Source organism: Antechinus flavipes, chromosome 1 (assembly GCF_016432865.1).
Source record: "Antechinus flavipes isolate AdamAnt ecotype Samford, QLD, Australia chromosome 1, AdamAnt_v2, whole genome shotgun sequence".
Lineage (NCBI taxonomy): Eukaryota > Metazoa > Chordata > Mammalia > Dasyuromorphia > Dasyuridae > Antechinus > Antechinus flavipes.
The window spans coordinates 594,085,093-594,104,612 of record NC_067398.1 but is presented as its reverse complement, the minus strand read 5'-3'; the positions used below and the strand labels follow the sequence as shown (position 1 = coordinate 594,104,612).

The following is a 19,520-nucleotide window of genomic DNA, read 5'->3' as shown; positions in this document are numbered from 1 at the left end:
GAGTGAGACATTATGACTGTTCTGAAGTTTTCAAAGCAGTCAAGAAGACGAAACAGACTTGTTTGTTTTGGCCTATAGAGCAGAACCAAGAATGATGGGTACAAAGACATATATTTAGTTTTGAATATCCTAGCAATTAAAGATAATCAAAAAGTCTAAAAGATACCCCCAAGAGATAGTGGATTCTATTTCACTGGAACTCCTCAAGCAAAAACTAGGAGGCCAGTTATGAGTTATGTTTAGAAAGGATGCTTGGTCAGGTATTTGTAGACCAAATGGTTTCTGAGGTCCTTTTCAACTATGGAATCCTGTGATTCTGTAATGTCTCAATAGTATACTAAATTTGTCTACTCCCAAGTCTGTGATAGAGGATTGTGGGCCTATTAAAGACTCATTAAAGTGATGGAAGAGGCCCTTATAGCAGGTCATGAGAGTAGGAAATAGGAAAGTTAGTTCACTGAAGCAATAAAATAGGAGTTATTTGTCTTTTAGAGAGTCTTCTGTGTATGTAAATTTCTCAATATTGGAATATATATTAAAACACAAAAAAATTCCCTTTTTTTGTCCTTAACAAAAAAAAAATGAAAGAATTAATCTTAAGAAAACAATGGTGGAATTTCACTCATCCTCCCCCTCTCTTTGCAAAACAAAAAGGGTTTTGGTGTTCTTTAGCTTTCAGTGCATTAGAATTTATGTTGTTTGCATTGAATTCTCGACATTTCCAGATTAAGCAAACCTTACTTTCCTTTGCTCCAGGAAGAAAGCAGTGTTGAATACAGCTTATTAAGTCTGTACTTTGAGTCTATAAACACAACCCAGCTGCTTCTATATTCCCACTTTGAAAAATGGGAACTAGGTTTTCTCTGGTTAGCTTTTTTTTTTCCAAAGTTGCTACAAGGTTATGCTCATATTACAGAAAACATCTTTTTCTTTGCCATTATTCCCTTAAATAGAACTGCCATCAAAGAGACATCAGCTGTATCAAAATAGAAATTGCCAAAATATATCTGGCATTAATCTTTCCCTAAAGATTTAAATGCTGTTACTTTAAGGTGGAAAAAAAAAGCACACTCAGTGAAATTAAAAAAAAAAACCCTAAGAATTTATTTAATAATCTATAAAAATTATTTTAAGGAGTCAATATGCTATAATATGCAGTATTGAATTTAGAATCTAAACATCTAAATTCAAATCCTGGTTCTCATCTATTATATCTGTTATCTGGGGAAAATTGTTGAACCTATCTCAACCTTAGTTTTCTCACCTTTGTGATGGGAAAGATAGAGAGAGAGAGACATACATAAAGACAGAGAGAGGTACAGAAAGGGGATGGAGAAACAGACAAATAGGAAGAGAGATGATAGCTGGATAGATGTTAGAGAGAAAGAGATGAAAGACAGAGAGAGATGGACAGGTTGAGGGAGGTAATAAATAATAGAGAGGTAATAGATAAATGATAGATAGAGGTGATAGATTGATACATCTAGGTATATCAATTACTGCACAAGGTAACTGTGAGAAAAGTGATTTTTTTATGTCTGAAAGGATTATAGAAATATGGTATCTTTGCAAAACAATCAAAGATAGACTATCAATAAATGAACAATAATTTATTAAGTTCCTTTTACAATCTTGAGGAGCTTATGTAATGGGGGAGATAATCACAGAAGTTAAGAGTTAGAAGGTATCTCAGAGATCATACCTGAAAGGAATTTCTATTTTAACACATTTGACAGTTGAATGACTACACTTCATCCGATTGCTGCTTGGAAATATCTCATGGAGAGGACTCCATTACTGCCCAGGATAGTCCATTCCACTCTTCATCAGCTCAAATTGTTTTCAAAATTTTCTTGAAATCAAGTCTATATTTTCTTTTAGGAACTTTTAACCATCACATCTAATTCTGACTTATGAAGCCAAACCCAAACTTATCAATCTCCTACAAAATACTACTTCAAGTACTTGAAGGCAGCTGATTGGTTCAGTTACTTAAAAATTTGCATTTCTTTTGGTTATATATGTATATCGGTGTGCATGAGATATTCCAGTATTAGTGCAGGGCGGACAAACTTTAGAATCTAGGAAACAAGGCATGGACCCACACTTAACACCATATACCAAGATAAGACCAAAATGGGTCCATGACCTAGGCATAAAGAACGAGATTATAAATAAATTAGAGGAACATAGGATAGTTTATCTCTCAGACTTGTGGAGGAGAAAGAAATTTGTGACCAAAGATGAACTAGAGACCATTACTGATCACAAAATAGAAAATTTTGATTATATCAAATTAAAAAGCCTTTGTACAAACAAAACTAATGCAAACAAGATTAGAAGGGAAGCAACAAACTGGGAAAACATCTTCACAGTTAAAGGTTCTAATAAAGGCCTCATTTCCAAAATATATAGAGAACTGACTCTAATTTATAAGAAATCAAGCCATTCTCCAATTGATAAATGGTCAAAGGATATGAATAGACAATTTTCAGATGATGAAATTGAAACTATTACCATTCATATGAAAGAGTGTTCCAAATCATTATTGACCAGAGAAATGCAAATTAAGACAACTCTGAGATAACCACTACACACCTGTCAGATTGGCTAAGATGACAGGAAAAAATAATGATGAATGTTGGAGGGGATGCGGGAAAACTGGGACACTGATGCATTGTTGGTGGAGTTGTGAACGAATCCAACCATTCTGGAGAGCAATCTGGAATTATGCCCCCAAAAGTTATCAAACTGTGCATATCTTTTGATCCAGCAGTGTTACTACTGGGCTTATATCCCAAAGAGATACTAAAGAAGGGAAAGAGACCTGTATGTGCCAAAATGTTTGTGGCAGCCCTGTTTGTAGTGGCCAGAAATTGGAAATTGAATGGATGCCCATCAATTGGAGAATGGCTGGGTAAATTGTGGTATATGAATGTTATGGAATATTATTGTTCTGTAAGAAATAAATGGCATGGCATGGCATGGCAGCTCATCTGCAAAGAAATGAGTTGAAAATTGCTGTTTTTATAAGGATGTCTTTGCTACAAGCCAAGACTTGCTCCCCCTTCTGATGAGGCTGGTGGGTGGAGTTGGAATTGAATAGAAAACTTCAATTGAATAGGGTCTTTCTTCAATTCAATAGGATTGGTATCCCCACTTCTGAACTCAACCAGCCCCATACAGACAACAGAATGAAGCTTCTAGTCTTTGGGTGGGATCCCCATAGTGGCAGGATTCAAGGAGAATTTGTCCTTCAAGGAGTTTTAAGAGTTTTAAGGTCCCTTCAAGAGGACATAGAAATATTTTTTTAAAAGTCATAGTCTTGTGGTACATTCATAGTTTGGGAATCTAACAGGTAATAAGAAAGCAAAGAAGATTTTAGGAATGGCCACATAGATAGGAGGAAAACGACGAAAAGCAATGTTAGAAATGAGATAGAAGAGACTATTGATTAGGAGGGAAAGTTATTATTTCAAATACTATAGATAAGTAGAAGGTGAGTAACAAAAAAGCCATCAGATTTTGTGATTAAGAAATTTTTGGTAACATTGGAAAAAATAATTTCAATGGAGAAATGAGGGTTAAAGTCAGATTCCAAAGGGATAAGAAGTTACTGAAAGGAGAACTAAAGACATTAGATGTGAAGATCTGTTTTTTTTTTTTTTAATTTGATTGTGTAAGGGTTGAGGAAATCCAAATGATAACTTGAGGATAGTAGAAGCTAGTAAAGAATTTTTTTTCAGAATAGGAAATATTTGGATAAGTTTTAAGGTAGACAGTAAGAAGCAATTAGAAGAAATATTAAAGATTAGAGAGATGGAAAAAGGAGATAATAATGTTAGTCTTCTAGGTAAGATGAAAAAGGAGATGTTCATTTATACATATATATAGCTGAGTAGACCTTGACAAGCTGCATTGTTATTTAAAGCCTATCATCAAAGCCTATAATGAAGAAGTAGAAAATGGTGGATGCAGTTAAGGAACTTAAAGGAAATTGTTTTTGTTGTCCCATCCTACTCAAAGGATTTCTTTTTCCTCATTCTCTCAGACTCCTAGTACCTATTTTTCCTATTCATATTCTGGCAAGATATTCCTATTAATAATAAACAAATTATATTAACAATTACAATGTTTAATAAAATTAGGTTTATAATAAAAGAAGGAACACATGCATTTTAAATTGAACTGCTTGAAAAGAGAATGAAATGTTTTTGAGATTATATTTGCATTCTGTATGTCTAGATCTACTGTGCTTGCTTAGTTTAGCCCTCATTAATTTACTGCATCTTGATTGCTGAAGTTTTTCAAAGCTTCTGATGTAATTTAAATATGTATTAATGAAATGGGCTATTCTTGAGGTAATGGGTTTCTCTTTATTGTATATTTAGTTGAATATTGTATCATTAGCACTTGGGAATGCTGTAAAAGAAGAGATTACTACTGCAGGATAGGCTGGATTAGGTAGCCTACAATGTCTTTCTCTTATAACTCTGAAATTCTGTGATTCTAAATCAGAAAAATATTTTAATGTATGCATCTTGCTTTCTGATTGTCATTTTAATATTTATATTGATTACCAGTCATTAGTGTAAACTTAATTCTTTATGTGGCAAGCCCCTTCTCTTAATAGAATGTGATCTTTTGAGGGAAATGACTATATATATTTTTTTTATTTTCTTTACCCAGGGCCTAACATAGTTTCTTGTCCATAATAAGGTCTCAATAAATGCTCTGAAGGTTTGGGCTGTTGAATCTATAATTTGTCTGGCAAAATGTTCAGTAAGTGCATTACATGCTGTATTTAAAAGCCTTTTGATTATAAAAGGTGCTTGTGTTGAGTCCTACATTCAACATTAGGAAGGCCTAGTATTAAATCATGTCCTTGATATTTATTTATAGAAAATGATCTTTGGCAAGTCATTTCATATCTCTGGGCCCCAGTTACTTTATTTTTAAAGTAAAGGAGTTGAACTAGATAATTTCTAAAATTCTTTTCAACTCTAAATCTGTGGTCTTATAATTCTGCTAACTTTGGGACCTGGACAAGTTACTTCACCATGTTTCCCATTTTCCTTATTGATAAATAAGGGCATCTTTAATCTTTGTTATCGATCTAATGTTATGGATCCCTTGGCATCTAATAAAATTACAGACTTCTCAGAATAATGTTTTAAAATGCACAAATGTTTTTAAAACCACATAGGATTACAGAGAAAATCAGTTCTATTGAAATATAATTGGGGGCTTGAAATCAGAAATATTTGAATTCAAATATTGCCTAAGGCATTCATTAGCTTCATGACAATGGTCTACCACTCAAGCTTTCTTGGCCTTCTTTATATGTAATTTGAATACTGATTGCAGCTATTTTATAAGATTGTTGTAAGGTTCAAATAAATTAACCTATTTTTAAGCTCTTTCCTAATGTTAAAATGCTATATAAAGTTCTTTGTCTATGTTGCTTCTGCTTCTGTTACTATTACTGTTATGTTTGGACCTCATTTTCTTACCTAGTAAAATAAAGGGTGAGAATAGCAATAATAATATCTCTTAATATCCCTTCCAGCCCCAAATCCATAATGCTATTACCATTTACCAATGAAGCAGTAATGTATAGTCAAATACAAATAATCAATTAGCTTTGTGATTTTTTTTCTCACTTTTTCCCCCAATCTGGGATGCTTTTTTTCAGGCTGGTGGTTTGATGCCTGTGGCCCATCCAATCTCAATGGGATGTTCTATACAGCTGGGCAGAATCATGGAAAGCTGAATGGAATCAAATGGCATTACTTCAAAGGCCCCAGCTATTCCTTACGATCCACAACAATGATGATCCGACCCTCTGACTTCTGAAAGCACCCCATCAAAAGTCATCTGAAGTCAACCAACAGATATATCGAGCTAAACTACTACCAGAAGAGACTTCTTGTGCTAGCAGCCAAAAGCAAATAGTCTCAACTTCCTTCCACCTGCGTAGTAGTAACATGGAAGCCCAGTTTTTCCTCTCTTTTGGTTTCAAGGCCTGATAAAATTCATCAAAGTCTCCCCTTGAGCTTCTGAGCCTAGATTTTTGGGGGAGCTAAAAGGAATGTGCTTCACCCTTCCATTTGACAAAAAAAGAAATTAGTTCACTTTCTGGGTTTCATCTGCTACATCTGGAGCTCACCTTGAAATCCTGAGGATCAGATCACCCATGCATTTTCTTTGATTGGAAAAAAAGGCCAATTAAAAAGGAGAGTATTGATTTCAGGAATCAAACAACAAAAATCAACTCACCATTATCCCTCAGGGGAAAAATAAATGTATTTCACCCATGAAGTGGCATTGCATCTATGCAAAGTATGACAAAGAAAGCTTTGGTTCTTGCACAGCTTAAATGAATATCCAGGAGGAATATTCAGATCTTTGTTTTCTGAATGGATGGATGGATTTCTGCAGCCAGAATCACATATCACACTTAATAGTTATTCTTAGTTAAAACATCTTCAAATGTTAAATTTATTTCACCTGGGGAAACACAATAAATCATAGTAAATGAACAATGTTAACAGCAGTAGATGGAAAATCTTCAATTCTTTCTGCTTTTAGGGCAAAGTCCACTGCTAATAGGCATGATCTTCCAAGTAGGATTGTTAATATGAGAAGCAAATTTGTTTTCCTGTTGTTGCTGTTTTTTCCTCTCTCTAATGTTGAAGCTTTTGTCCATATTAAAAGCAGACTGAATGTCTTATTGGAAGAGTCTGAGGAAAGTTTAAAGTATGTGAACTTTACCATGGAAAATTGTCGTTTTGCAAATTTAATGATGGCATCTACTCTTTTTCATTTGACAGTATATGAAAAAGCGGCATTTGTGTGTGTATTAAACATAGTTTAACTGGAGCAGCTCATTTTATCATATTTTTTTTTGCATGTGCACTCTTAAAAGTGTTACTTCATTATGTTAAAACATTTTCCTGATCTCCAATGCTTCACTGCAGATAAAAGTTTTGCATTAACTGAAACAGGTTTACAAAGTCCACCTTTTCCCACGTTTCTATGAGAAAACCACTTTTTAGTCTAAGACAAATAAAAGAATAAATATTGTTATGAAATGTATATATAGTATGTTTATATTCATGGTAAAAAGTACAGAACACGTAACTTGGCCATGCCATTTTCAGATAAATTAATGAAAATAAACATCTATCTGCAAAAAGTATTAGCTGTTCCTTAAGATGTAATGAATCTGCATTTGGTTTTCCAGTAATGTCTCTGCCATATGAAGCCATCTCTGACATATTAAAAAGCATTATTTTGTGAAAAGAATCTTCATATGCTGTGTACACACAAACATACATCTATATAAGAGATAAAGGGGAATAGAAAGACATATCCACACATGTAAACATAGGGATGGGCTGGTGAAAGAAACACATATACCAACATACATGGGTGTGGGATGGGAAGAGAATAGAATACATTCTTGAAGAAAGTTGTACCTTTGTTGGAAAAAGTCACATAGTTAATCAACCCAAAGATTATAATTACTATTGTAAATAAAAACTTTTGGTTAAAATATTCCTGATAGATCTCCCATGTTGAAATTACTTTCATCCAATTCATACTTATACGAATCAAGAAAAATGAATGTGTGGTAGGGAGCTTTTCTTCTCAAAGTTGATATGTTGTTTTTCTCAAAAGACCCCAAATGATCCAGTTTTGAGTTTAAGGAAATGGAATTTTACTCACTGACTCATCTTGCCTTAGCTGATTTTTTCCACTCAGAAAAAACAAAGTTGCAATGTTTTGAAACATTTTTTTTCTATTCATATATGATGCCACTGGTTTTGTGTGAGAGCTGAATCAGTGTTTGTCAAAGGACAGGTTTTATTTTAATGTATCCAGGGACAGCTCTAAAACCATGCTGTCTAATGACTTTGATTGGTCGCCGTTTACAGATTATATTACTTAGCTTTCCCATGTTTTGTGGTTACTTCACACTTCTTCCATCACACTTTCTAGAAATCTTCGATAGTCTTCGTTTTTGTGAAACAGGATGGGAATGGAGAAAAGCCTGTGAGTTTGCTTCCCTTGTGTTCCTAATGAATATGTGAGTGTGTATGTGTGTTTTGTGAATGTATGTGTATGCATGTGTGTATATATTCAAGCCATGAATAAAATATAGCATCCTCCCAACTCGCTGCAAAAACAAAACAAGAGTTTATTTATCTGGGTTTGAAAATGGAATATGGTTTTTGATTTTTCATAATAAAAACATTTTTAAATGGTCTCTGACTTCATTTTTGGGCTATGTTTGAGGGATAAATTTCAGCAGCCACTTCATGCAGAATATTTTATGTGGTAGACATGGTGCTTTTAAAAGGTACCATTTAATCTGGTAAAGTAATTCACTTAGGGAATTCAAAAGATTTTGCTGTTTTTGTTTTTTTTTTGTTTTTTCCCCACTAAATACATGATGTGTCTTTATGTTAACATCAGCAGATCTCCATCAAAATCATTTCTGGGTGATCACTAAAATATTGTGGAAAAGGGAAAAGTTGCCACAGGCATGATGAAGGGCAACTATCATGATTTCTAAGAAGAGGAGAGTGACAATGGAGTTTACAGATTATAAACCAGTAAATTTGACTTTTTTTCTGGCAAAGTTCTAGAACAGTCTGTGCTGTTAAAAGCATAGATGTGAACATGTAGGAAAGAAAGACAACATAATTTCATGAAGTATAAGTCCTGTCAGAGTAATGACTTTTGCATTGGACAGGATTACTAGTTTGATAAATAAGGAGAATATTATAGATATTTTTTAAAAACAGTCAAAAATTTTAATCCTGGAGGCCAACATAATGGTTCCTAAGGTCTGCTTGCTTTCCTTCTCTTTGACTTTAGGAAATTTGTTTTAGGTGAAAAAAATCTTAATCTAGTCATAATCACTCTGATCCTCCAGGTAGGAAAAATTCTTAACTAGCAGAAGTTGAATTCACAGCCTAATCTTACATTTATATCTATTTCTAATTAGGTCCTGGTCTATTGGTATTTGAAAAAAAATTAGTTTACTTAAAATATTGATATTCAAATCAGCTATGATGTTATGGTTCATATGGATAGATAGGCACCAAGAAAAGAAATTGGGAAAACACCCATCCTTTTCACCCTTTCACCCAAACATGAATTTCTCAGTTTGAATCTTGCTATCCATGATGTCCATACAGGAAAAGACTTTTCAGTGTCTCCTTTGTTTGATCTAGTTCAATCCTTTCCTTGCTCCAACCTCTCAAACATAGATGCTCAAATTTCTTCTTCCCCTGATAAGTGCTCAAAGTGTTACATAATTTCTTGCACAATGGTGTTAATTGATTCAAGAATTGAGAGCAAGCTCAGTGGATTGATGTGAGGCCAAATGAATCAAACTATGTAAAATACTCTGTTCACTTTTAAATTCTCTTGATATATTCTATTACCATTGACAACTGTTGTTGCTGCTATTATGATTACTAACTACTATGTTTGGATCTTATTTTCTTATCAGGTAAAATAAAGTGATTGAAGCAGAAAATCCTAAGATTCCTTCCAGTTCTGAATCCATTCAGATATGACTATTTTCCAAGCAAGCAGTGAAATCAAAGCACAAATATTTTATTACTTTGTCATTGTTTCCTCATTCATTTAAGATATACAAGATTCTTTTCATGCTCAGTTTTGATTATTTGATTCAATCTTAAAAAAAAAAAGTATTTGCATTCAAGTGTCAGAATCAAATGGAGATGGTTTTGACTGAATCTTTACATGAAGTATTCCTAATTGAGAGCAATATAGACTAGATGATAGAAAAATATATGGGTTTGGACTTGGTTGAATGGTGTTAAACAAGAACATCTTTCATATTCCAGGAATCTTTGGTTCACTCAATCCTATCTAATATTTTTTCTATGATTTGGAAAAAGGCTTATCAGACTGAAAAATAACAGATAAAATTAGTAGCAAATACTTTGGACAACAAGATTATAATACCAAAATACAGTGATGGGATGAATTTAATAACATTAATTTTAACAGGGATAAATGTCTTATTCTTGAGTTCAAATCTTTGACTTTATAAGTGCACTTTTGTGGAGAAGGCATGAAATTTAAATGTGAGTTATTAGCTGGAGATGGTCCAGAGGAAAGTAGTCAGACAGTTTGGATATCTTTAATTGTTTGTAATTTTCTATTTTTCCAGAATAGTATCTTTTATTGTAAAAATCAACACTTTTAAGTTATTTGATGATAAACTATGAAAGGCAAGGATCATGAGGGGAAAAAAATCCTATGCAAATATGGATTTAATCTGCTATATGTATACTCTTTTCTTGGGAAAAATTAAGAGGAGAGGGGAAACAAACACTGTTCTTGGAGTCTGAAATTCTATATTCTCATCATAGTTCTGCTACTTAGCACCTTAAATTTAATGTTATTATTATCCCTTTTTAAAAAAAAATTATCTTTTTCTCTCCCTCTCCCACCTTTTTTCCTCTCCATATCCAATTTGTTTTACCCTTTTCTTTCCCAGTTTACACTGCTACATACTGTTCAGACTCTTGGATGTCCCTGTTCATGAAGAAGCTCCTGAGTCTGAATCACCCTTTCTTCCCCCAGACATAGGATACCAAGAAACTTGTTATGAAAGGTTAATGATCACTTCAGCTACCATAAGCTATCATTATTATCAACCCAAGCAATTTTTTCCCTTATTCAAGCGTAATATTTTGAAAATGTTTTCAAGAAAAGTTTCACAGTGGTTTACTAAAACTTCAAAACTTTTTTGACTATTAAATAATTCTCACACACACATACACACACACACACCCTGCAATTGATGATGGTGGGTTATGTGTAGCTGAATGAGCATGGTGTGTATTAGATTTCTCTGAAATTTTACATGGCTTCAGAATTGTGAAAAAAAATGCTTAGTCATGGGTTCTGAATGTTTCCATGAAAACATTTGCAAATAGTTTAAAATATGGATGTACAAATATGACTACGACTACTGTCAACCTGAAATAAAGAAGATTGCCGATTTTTGGGGGGTAGCAAGGAATTTTTTAAATGAATAAATGTCATCAATTGGGGAATGGCTGAAGAAGTTGCAGTAAAAAAAGTTAATGGAATATTATTGTTCTATTAAAAATGATGAACAAGCTGGTTTTAGAAAGGCCTAGAAAGATTTATATGAGAGAAATGAACAGAGCCAGGAATACATGATACACAATAATAGCAAGAATGTGCAGTGATCAACTATGAAAGATTTAGTTCTTCTCTGTGATTCAGTGATCCGAAACAATTCCAATAGACTTTGGACAGAAAATGCCATCTGCCTCCAAGGAAAAGAACCAAGGAGACTGAATGTAGATCAACACATGCTATGTTCACTTCTTTTTTCTGTTGTTGTTGTTGTTTTTTTTTTTTTTTTAATCTCTCCCATGGTTATTCTCTTTTGCTCTGATTTTTTCTCTCTCAACATGATTCATAAAATAATGTTTATTAAAAATAAATACATTTATTAGGGGAAAAAAAAGAAGATTGCCAAAACAGCAAAAATAAGAATCTTTTTACTGAATCAAGGGAATTGTAATCTCTGGCCACCATGTAGAACTAAGATTCGAGTGCCCAAGAGGGACACAGAAGGATCAGGGTTCAAGATATTTTAGTAGTGAGGGATTCTCATGGAAGGCCCAACTTTGAGACGGTATTGGGGAAGTTGTTTTACATAGTAAGCAAATATCCACAAAGAGAACTGAGGAAGGCTAGAAGAAAGAAGTAACATCTGATCAGAACAGCAGGCTCAGGCTCCAGTATCAGCAACAGGGAAATTGGTTTGAACCTGCTGCAAGCATGAGATCAATTGGCTTCAAAGTTAGGTAAACTTTTTTTTATATCTGTGTACAACATTCTTTTTTTTTTTTTAAACTGGTTTTGAAAGCCCTGTTCATAGTTCTAAGAATAGGCAAGGTCAATTGCTACATTCCACACTCCTCATTCTTGGACAAGACAAATTCTATTGACGAAAGAGGAGTTTGAAGAACTGCCAGAATAGGACAGTATCAGTAACATTGACCCTCAATACAAGAAGAGTCAAATATATTAAGTATCCTCATTCCTCAAAATTCAGTAACTTCCTCTTTTTGGGGAGAGATTAAGTATTATCCCTCCCGAAAAAGAGGAAGTTACTGAATTTTGAGGAATGAGAATCCCTCCCCAAAAAGAGGAAATTACTGAATTTTGAGGAATGAGAATAGTGGAAGGAGAGGAAGAAAAGAGATGGACCCACACATTAACAGGGACTACTGGGAGACAGGCCCCTTTGGTGAGCAAATCTTACAAAAAACTCCCCTTTTATTTGTCCATCATATCTTAGAGTTCAGACATTTCATGCAACTGTCTGATTTCCAATAACACCTCCAAATTACTTTAGAAAATCATCCATCCTATTATAAAAGCTTTTCTTCATTAAATACTATTAGTTGATATCTAAAACCTATTGGAATCCATAGCTCAAAGTATATTGGGAGAAATATTTAAGTCATTGCTATTAAAATTCCTTACTCTAAGACCCCAGGTGGAGGACTTATCACTGTAGCTACCATAAACCTTTTTTATTATCAACCCAAGAAAATTTTTTTTCCCTTGTTCAAGTCATAATATTTTGAAAATGTTTTTAAGGAAAGTTTCAGTGGTTTACTAAAACTCCAAAAATTTTTCTAAGCTGTTGTTAAGAAGCTCTCAATGAGTTTTTGATGCCTCCATTTTCTAGGGAATAGCAGAATTATATATCTTTGGTTATAACTTAATAGATTAATTGTTATTACTGTATTGATAGTCAATATTGCAACTTGAGAGTAAATCTCTTTAATAAGTTATTGCTTTGTATAATAACAATATGAACTAAAATTATCAAGGAAGTAATTCAGTGGAATGAATATAATCTGAGATATGGTTGAAAAGTGAGTCAGTTAAAAAAAAGGGGGAAAGAAGAAAGTCTGGATACATCCAGTAGTCCTGCCCATTCACTTTTCAGGATGGTTTTTGAGAAGTTTTTGTTTATAGAGTACTCACCATTAGATCTAGTCCATATTATATACTATGTACTATATAGATGTTGGTCAGTATAATTTTCAGTGTATTAATTCTCTCTGTGAAAAATCTTAAGGATTTCTGCTTGAAGAATAAGGAACCATTTCTTGTCTGAAACTTCTTAGTGATTTTTGCTTGAATATAAAATTAATGGCCAAGAAGCCAAACAGTTCCCCAGATTAAAATTAAACCTTAATTTTTGGATCTAATTTAAAGCTGAATTTGCAATTTCTAATATTCAAGGTCAATTCCCAATTAGAAGTTTAGTTAGATAGGAACAGATGACTTAAAAACAGGTTAAAAAAAATAAAGCTGTAGGAAACCTTTATCTGTCTCCTTGTGTACATTATTTTACTGACAATTGTGCTTTGCATGTCAGAGAGATTTTCATAGTTCAGGGAACAACTTTATCAAAGGAAAGGGACTTATTGAAATTAATTCACTTGGTAGGGTAAAGGGAATACATAAAATAAAAGTCCTTCCAAACTCTCTGGATTTGATATTCTTTTATTAAACTGGTTTTGATAGCCATTGGACAATTTATAACTCTAGATTTAGGCAAGGTCAGCAAATTTGTTAAACACTACTGGGCTAAAATAACCCAGATGACATCCAACATAAGCAAGATCCCTAACAGTGAGCAAGGATTATAGGAGGGAGAGGGTGGAAAATTGTTACAACATTAGAAAAGTAGGGAAGAAGAGTTCCTATGACTAAGTTTAGGGTGAATTGGTTTATACCTAAAGCATCATCTCATTGTGTATCTTTTAGTATCTAGGTCCTGTTTTTCCTGGTAATTATCTCCTTTTGTCTTTCTATGCAATTTCCTCAAAATCCTCATCTCTCCTTTCAGTGCATTGATTTTCTTTGACCAAATAGTATTTGCCTAAATTATGATTTCTTGGTAAAAGATAAGATTTACTTATTTCACAAATTTTAGCTTTGCAAAGAACTCTAGTCCAACTCATGTCTGAACCTAAATTCCCAGCAAGTAACCAGAAATCCACTACTCTTGATACGATCCATTAAACCTTTAGTCACTTAAGAATTTTTTTAGGGGGACAAGGAGAATTACTATGTCTACTACCTTTGTGCCAAAGTTCTCTTTTAATGTCCTGACCCAGTTTCCCTAATTGTCCTATTCAGTTACTCTGCCTCAGGTTATAACCATTCCCTCTTAATGTTAGGATAAAATTTTTATATCTTAGACCTTAGGCTATAATCATTCCCTCTTAATGTTTGATGGGATAAAGGTCTTTATCCATTTTAGACATCATTAGACTATCAGGAGCCTCTCCAGTTCCTCCCTTCATTATGACATCTTAGGTGCCTGCTTCCATTTTGTCATCCTCATCCTAGGTTTCTCCCCCTATTAGGTCATCCCCAGCCAGGTACCTCCCCCCATGATGTCATAGTTCTTGTAATCCTATAAAAGAATTTTGTATCTGACATTCACTGCTGGATTTTTTGAGATGATAATCTCATTCAGCCCTGGGATCAAACCATGGATCCATTTGGTCCCAGTAAATCTCTCCCTTTTAAATAAAATATTAAATTGTTCTCTAATCTCTGTCTTGCTCAGTTTCTCCAGCATTACACTACTATGATAATTTTTAAATATTGGAGTTTGATGTTTTCTCTCATCCATTCTCAGTTTTTTGAACTGATTCTTCCATGGAATAGTATCTACTGTTCTTACCATTCTTCCTCTTTGGGCTGTTCCTCACCGTGACTCTATTACAGACTTTCCATTACCTCCATCTCTCTAGTATTCCAATTTACTTACCCTTCATCTCTTGAATTTCTCAGTGTTTCTGTTTTTGTATCTTTTACTGTCTACCCACACACTTTTTTTTAAAAACAAAGATGTTTGGAGGGCAAGTTTGGTAGTCAAAGCCTGCTCACATGCTCAACAATAGTAGGTACCTGATTCCATGTCTCTTCAATCTCTGCCTTCTATAGGTATAAGAAAATGCCATTAGATGTTTTCTATGACTTCAACATATCATTGCTCCAAATATATTCTCTAACAGATTAATCTTCCTAATATAATATTATCCCCTTTGCCTCCACAAATTTCATATGATGTTGTAGAAGAACACGGGGCTAATAATATTCAGAAGACGAGTTTGCCAACTATCAGTATGAATTTAATCACTTAATCTCTCTATATCTCACTCTTTGCAAATGTAAAAATTAAACTTGATTAATTATAATATACCTAAATATACTGTAGATGAGATTCAAATAAGATAAGGTATTTATTATTTAACCCTTAAAGAGACCTTACATATCAACTAATCCAACTCTTCATTTTACAGATGGGGAAAAATGAGGACAATATATCTTCATTGACTTTTCCAAGATCACACACAATGAACTCATTCCATTTCAAAACATATTTAGTTAGATTATACTATATCCAAGATTTTATACTGTCAATACAAAAACAAAAAATGTCAGTTTCTTTTCTTAAAAAAACTTCCAAACCACTTAAATGTTAGAAGTACTTTGTTTAAGTCCAATTCTTTTTGAACAGCAAAATAACTTTTTGGACATGTATACTAATATTGTATTTAATTTATACTTTAACATATTTAACATGTATTCATCAACCTGCCATCTGGGGGAGGGAGTGGGGGAAGGAGGGGAAAAATTGGAACAAAAGGTTTGGCAATTGTCAATGCTGTAAAGTTACCCATGCATATAACTTGTAAATAAAAAGCTATAATATATATTTTTTAAATGAAACTAATTATGCAAAAAAAGTACTTTGTTTGAGTGAAATTTCCTTTGTAGTATGTTCCAAACAATTTATCTACATCCCTCTCCATTGCCCTTTGGGTCGTGCTCAAATTTAATCCTTCAAAGATTGTAACTACATGATATTACTGGAAAATAGCACTGTGTTTTGTTTTGTTTTAGTTGATCTTTGTTTTATTTATAAGCTTGGAATCATTAAAATATTGTGCATTGTCCCAAAGGTAAGCTAGCATGCCATCTTACTCTTGTTGAATTATGAGCCCAGTTTATTATACATTGGCAGTACTTAGCCTACAAAGATTTAAGAATAAACAAATTCTGGAATTTATCCTACTCATCATTTTATAATCTTGACAACCGTTGTTGATACGTTAGGATGGAGAATGAGTATTCTTGAACCCAGATTCTAAGCATTTCCTTAAGAAATTTGATTGAACTTTCAGGGGTGGAGCCAACATGGCAGAGGGAAGCCAGAAAGCTGCTCAAACTCTCCCTGTTTCTCTCAAAAACCACATGAAGCCAAACTTTTGAACACTCTGATGAAATGAAACCACTCTCTTTCTCAAGATAAACTGGAAAAACTTCAAGAAAGGTCATTCTCACTGAGGATGTTCAGCCTAGCTCAGATAGAGTCTGAGAAAACCAGTGACAGGGCATTAATTATAGCAAATCACCAATTGAGACCCTCAATCCTGATTCAGTAGAGGAACAGATTAGTGGAGCAGCTTCAGTCCAAGATCAGAAAGCAAACTCTGGGAAAAAAAGCTGTTTTCTGAAAAGAACAAGAAAGCTAACCACCTGAAAATGCAAAGGGCTCTCCTGCTCAAAGCTAAGGCTCAGAGTTGCACATGAATCTTGGAAAAGTGCTCCTTTTAAATCAAGAGCTAGCTCAACCAAAAAAGTAAAAAAGAGGAAATACTAAAAGAAAAGGAAAGAAAATGAGCAAGAAACAGAAAAGAACCTTGATCATAGAAAGCTACTATGGCTACAAGGAAGACCAAAACATGAACTCAGATGAGGACAAAATGTCTACAAAGGAAATCTCAAAGAGTGACATGAATTGGTCTCAAGTACAATGAGGCTTCTTGGAAGTGCTCAAAAAATATTTTAAAGGTAAATAAGAGAGGTAGAAGAAAAAAATTGAGAAAAAAATGAGAGGTATGCAAGAGAGTCAACAACTTGCAAAAGGAAGATAATTCCTTTAAAAAAAATAATACAATTGGCCAAATGCAAAAAAAAAAAAAAAATCCACTAAAGAAAACACCACCTTCAAAAGCAGAACTAATTACATACAAAAAGAGCTACAAAAACTAACTGAAGAAAATCACACATTAAAAACTAGAAAGGGGCAAATAGTAGCTAATAATTCTATGAGACATCAAAAATCAAACAAAATAAAAAGAATGAAAAAAATGGAAGAAAATGTAAAATACCTCATTGGAAAAATAGTTGACTTGAAAAATAGATACAAAAAAGACAATTTAAAAATCATTGATCGACCTGAAGGTCATGACCAAAAAAAGAACTTGGATAATATTCTTCAAGTAATAATCAAGGAAAACTGCCCCATTATTCTAGAAACAGAGGGTTTAATAATCATTGAAAGGATCCATCAATTACCTTTGAAAAGAGATCTCAGAAGGTTTTCTTGTCCCCAAGAAACATTGTGAAACTCCAGAACTACAATTTCAAGTTAAAAAATTACTGCCCTGCTGCTAGACAAACAATTCAGATATCAAGGAGAAAGACTCAGAAGTTCCCAGGATCCGGCAGCTTGTATAATAAAGGATTGGAGGAATATTCCAAAGGCAAAGGACCAGGGGTTACAACCAATAATTAAATACCCAGCAAGACAGAGCATTATGTTTCAGGGGAGGTGATAAATCTTCAATGCAGTATGAGACTTTCAATCATTTTTATTGGAAAGAAAACAAAACTAAAAAAAAAAATAATTTTCAAACACAGGACCCAAGAGAAGCATGGAAAGTTAAACCAGGGAATGAATATATATATATATATATACATACACATACATACATATACATATATATATATGTATATACATATAATTTAAAGCTTAAACTCTTTACATATCTAGATGGGAAAATGATATCATAATTCTTGAGAACTTTGTCTGTTACTGGGGCAGACAGACAGGGGCATCACATGGATAGAGGGTGTGGTTATGGATAGACTGATGTGACCATATCAAAGAAAAAGACATGAAGGGTTGAAAAATGTACTGTCCTGGGAGAAGAGGAAAGGGATGAATTAGATAACATTAAGAGGCACAAAAGACCTACTACAATCTAGGGAAAGAAAGGGGAAGGAGCATTGTTTTAAGCTTGGTCTGACCAGTTTTTGCTCTAAGAGGGAAGAACTTAATCATTCAATTAATTATAGAAATTTATTTAACCTTATAAAGAAGCAGAGGGGGAAAAAAAAGAAAGAAAATGGAAGGGCTAGATAGAAAGGAGGGCAAAAACACTAAGAAAAAAAGGTAAGAGAAAGTGAGGGAAGGGAAGGGAAGAGGAGTGATAAAAGATAAGATAGTGGGTAAGGTAGATTGAAAAAGCAAAATACTACTAAGAGAAGGGGGAAGAGGTGATAGAAGAAAAGGTAATGGGTGGAATAGGTCAATAAAACAAAACACCATTAAGAACAGGGTGGAGAGAGGGAACAAAATTATATACAGGGGAGAGAATTGGATGGAGAGAAACATGGGGGGAACTGGTATTTCTTACAGTGAATGTGAATAAGAGGAACTCTCTCATAAAACTGAAGCAAATAGAAGTGTATTAAAAAACAGAATCCTGCAATATGTGGTTTACAAGAAACACATTTCTCTTAGAGAGACACATACAGAGTAAAAATAAAAGGCTGAAACAGAATTTATGATGCTTCAGCTGGAGTAAAAAAAAAAAAAAGCAGGGGTATATTTTTATTTTTTGCTGAGGCAATTGGGGTTAAATGACTTGCCCAGGGTCATACAGCTAGGAAGTGTTAAGTGTCTGAGGTCAAATTTGAACTCAAGTCCTTTTGACTTCAGGGCTGGTGCTCTCTCCATTGTACCACCTAGCTGCCCCAGAGATATAAATTTTGATTTCAGATAAAGCAAAAGTAAAATTTAACTAATTAAAACAAATAAGAAAGGAAAATACATCTTGATAAAGGGAAACATAAACAATGAAGTAGTAAGGATATTAAATATGTACCAAGTAGTACAACAGTCAAATTCCTAGAGGAAATTTTAATCCAGTTACAGGAAAAAAATGGAAAAAAATTAAACTAGTGGGGGACCTCTACCTTCCCTGCTCAGAGTCAGACAAATCTAACCACAAAATAAACAAAGAAGAAACTAGAGAGTTTAACAGGATCCTAGATAGCCTAGATATGATAGAGCTGTGGAAAAAATTGAATAGAGAGACTGAAAGGCATATACCTTTTTCTCAGCAGTACATGAAACCTACAGAAAAATTGACCATGTATTACAGCATAGGAACCTCACAATCAAATGCAGAAAGGCAGAAATAGTAAATGCTTCTTTTTTAGACTACAATGCAATAAAAATTATATTCAATAAAGGCCTAGGGAAAAATAGACTAAAAACCAATTGGAAATGAAACAATCTAATTCTAAAGAATGAATAG

General features: G+C 33.6%; 1 protein-coding gene across 1 annotated transcript in view; it reads left to right on the top strand.

The window, feature by feature from the left end:
* Positions 1–8,271, top strand: part of ANGPT1 (angiopoietin 1) — a 336,235-nt gene extending 327,964 nt beyond the window's left edge. The window contains exon 9 of the mRNA XM_051970982.1: positions 5,696–8,271. Within this exon, the coding sequence (XP_051826942.1) occupies positions 5,696–5,856 (161 nt within the window). The 3' untranslated portion in view covers positions 5,857–8,271. The remainder of the gene's footprint in view (positions 1–5,695) is intronic.
* Positions 8,272–19,520: the final 11,249 nt, after the last annotated feature.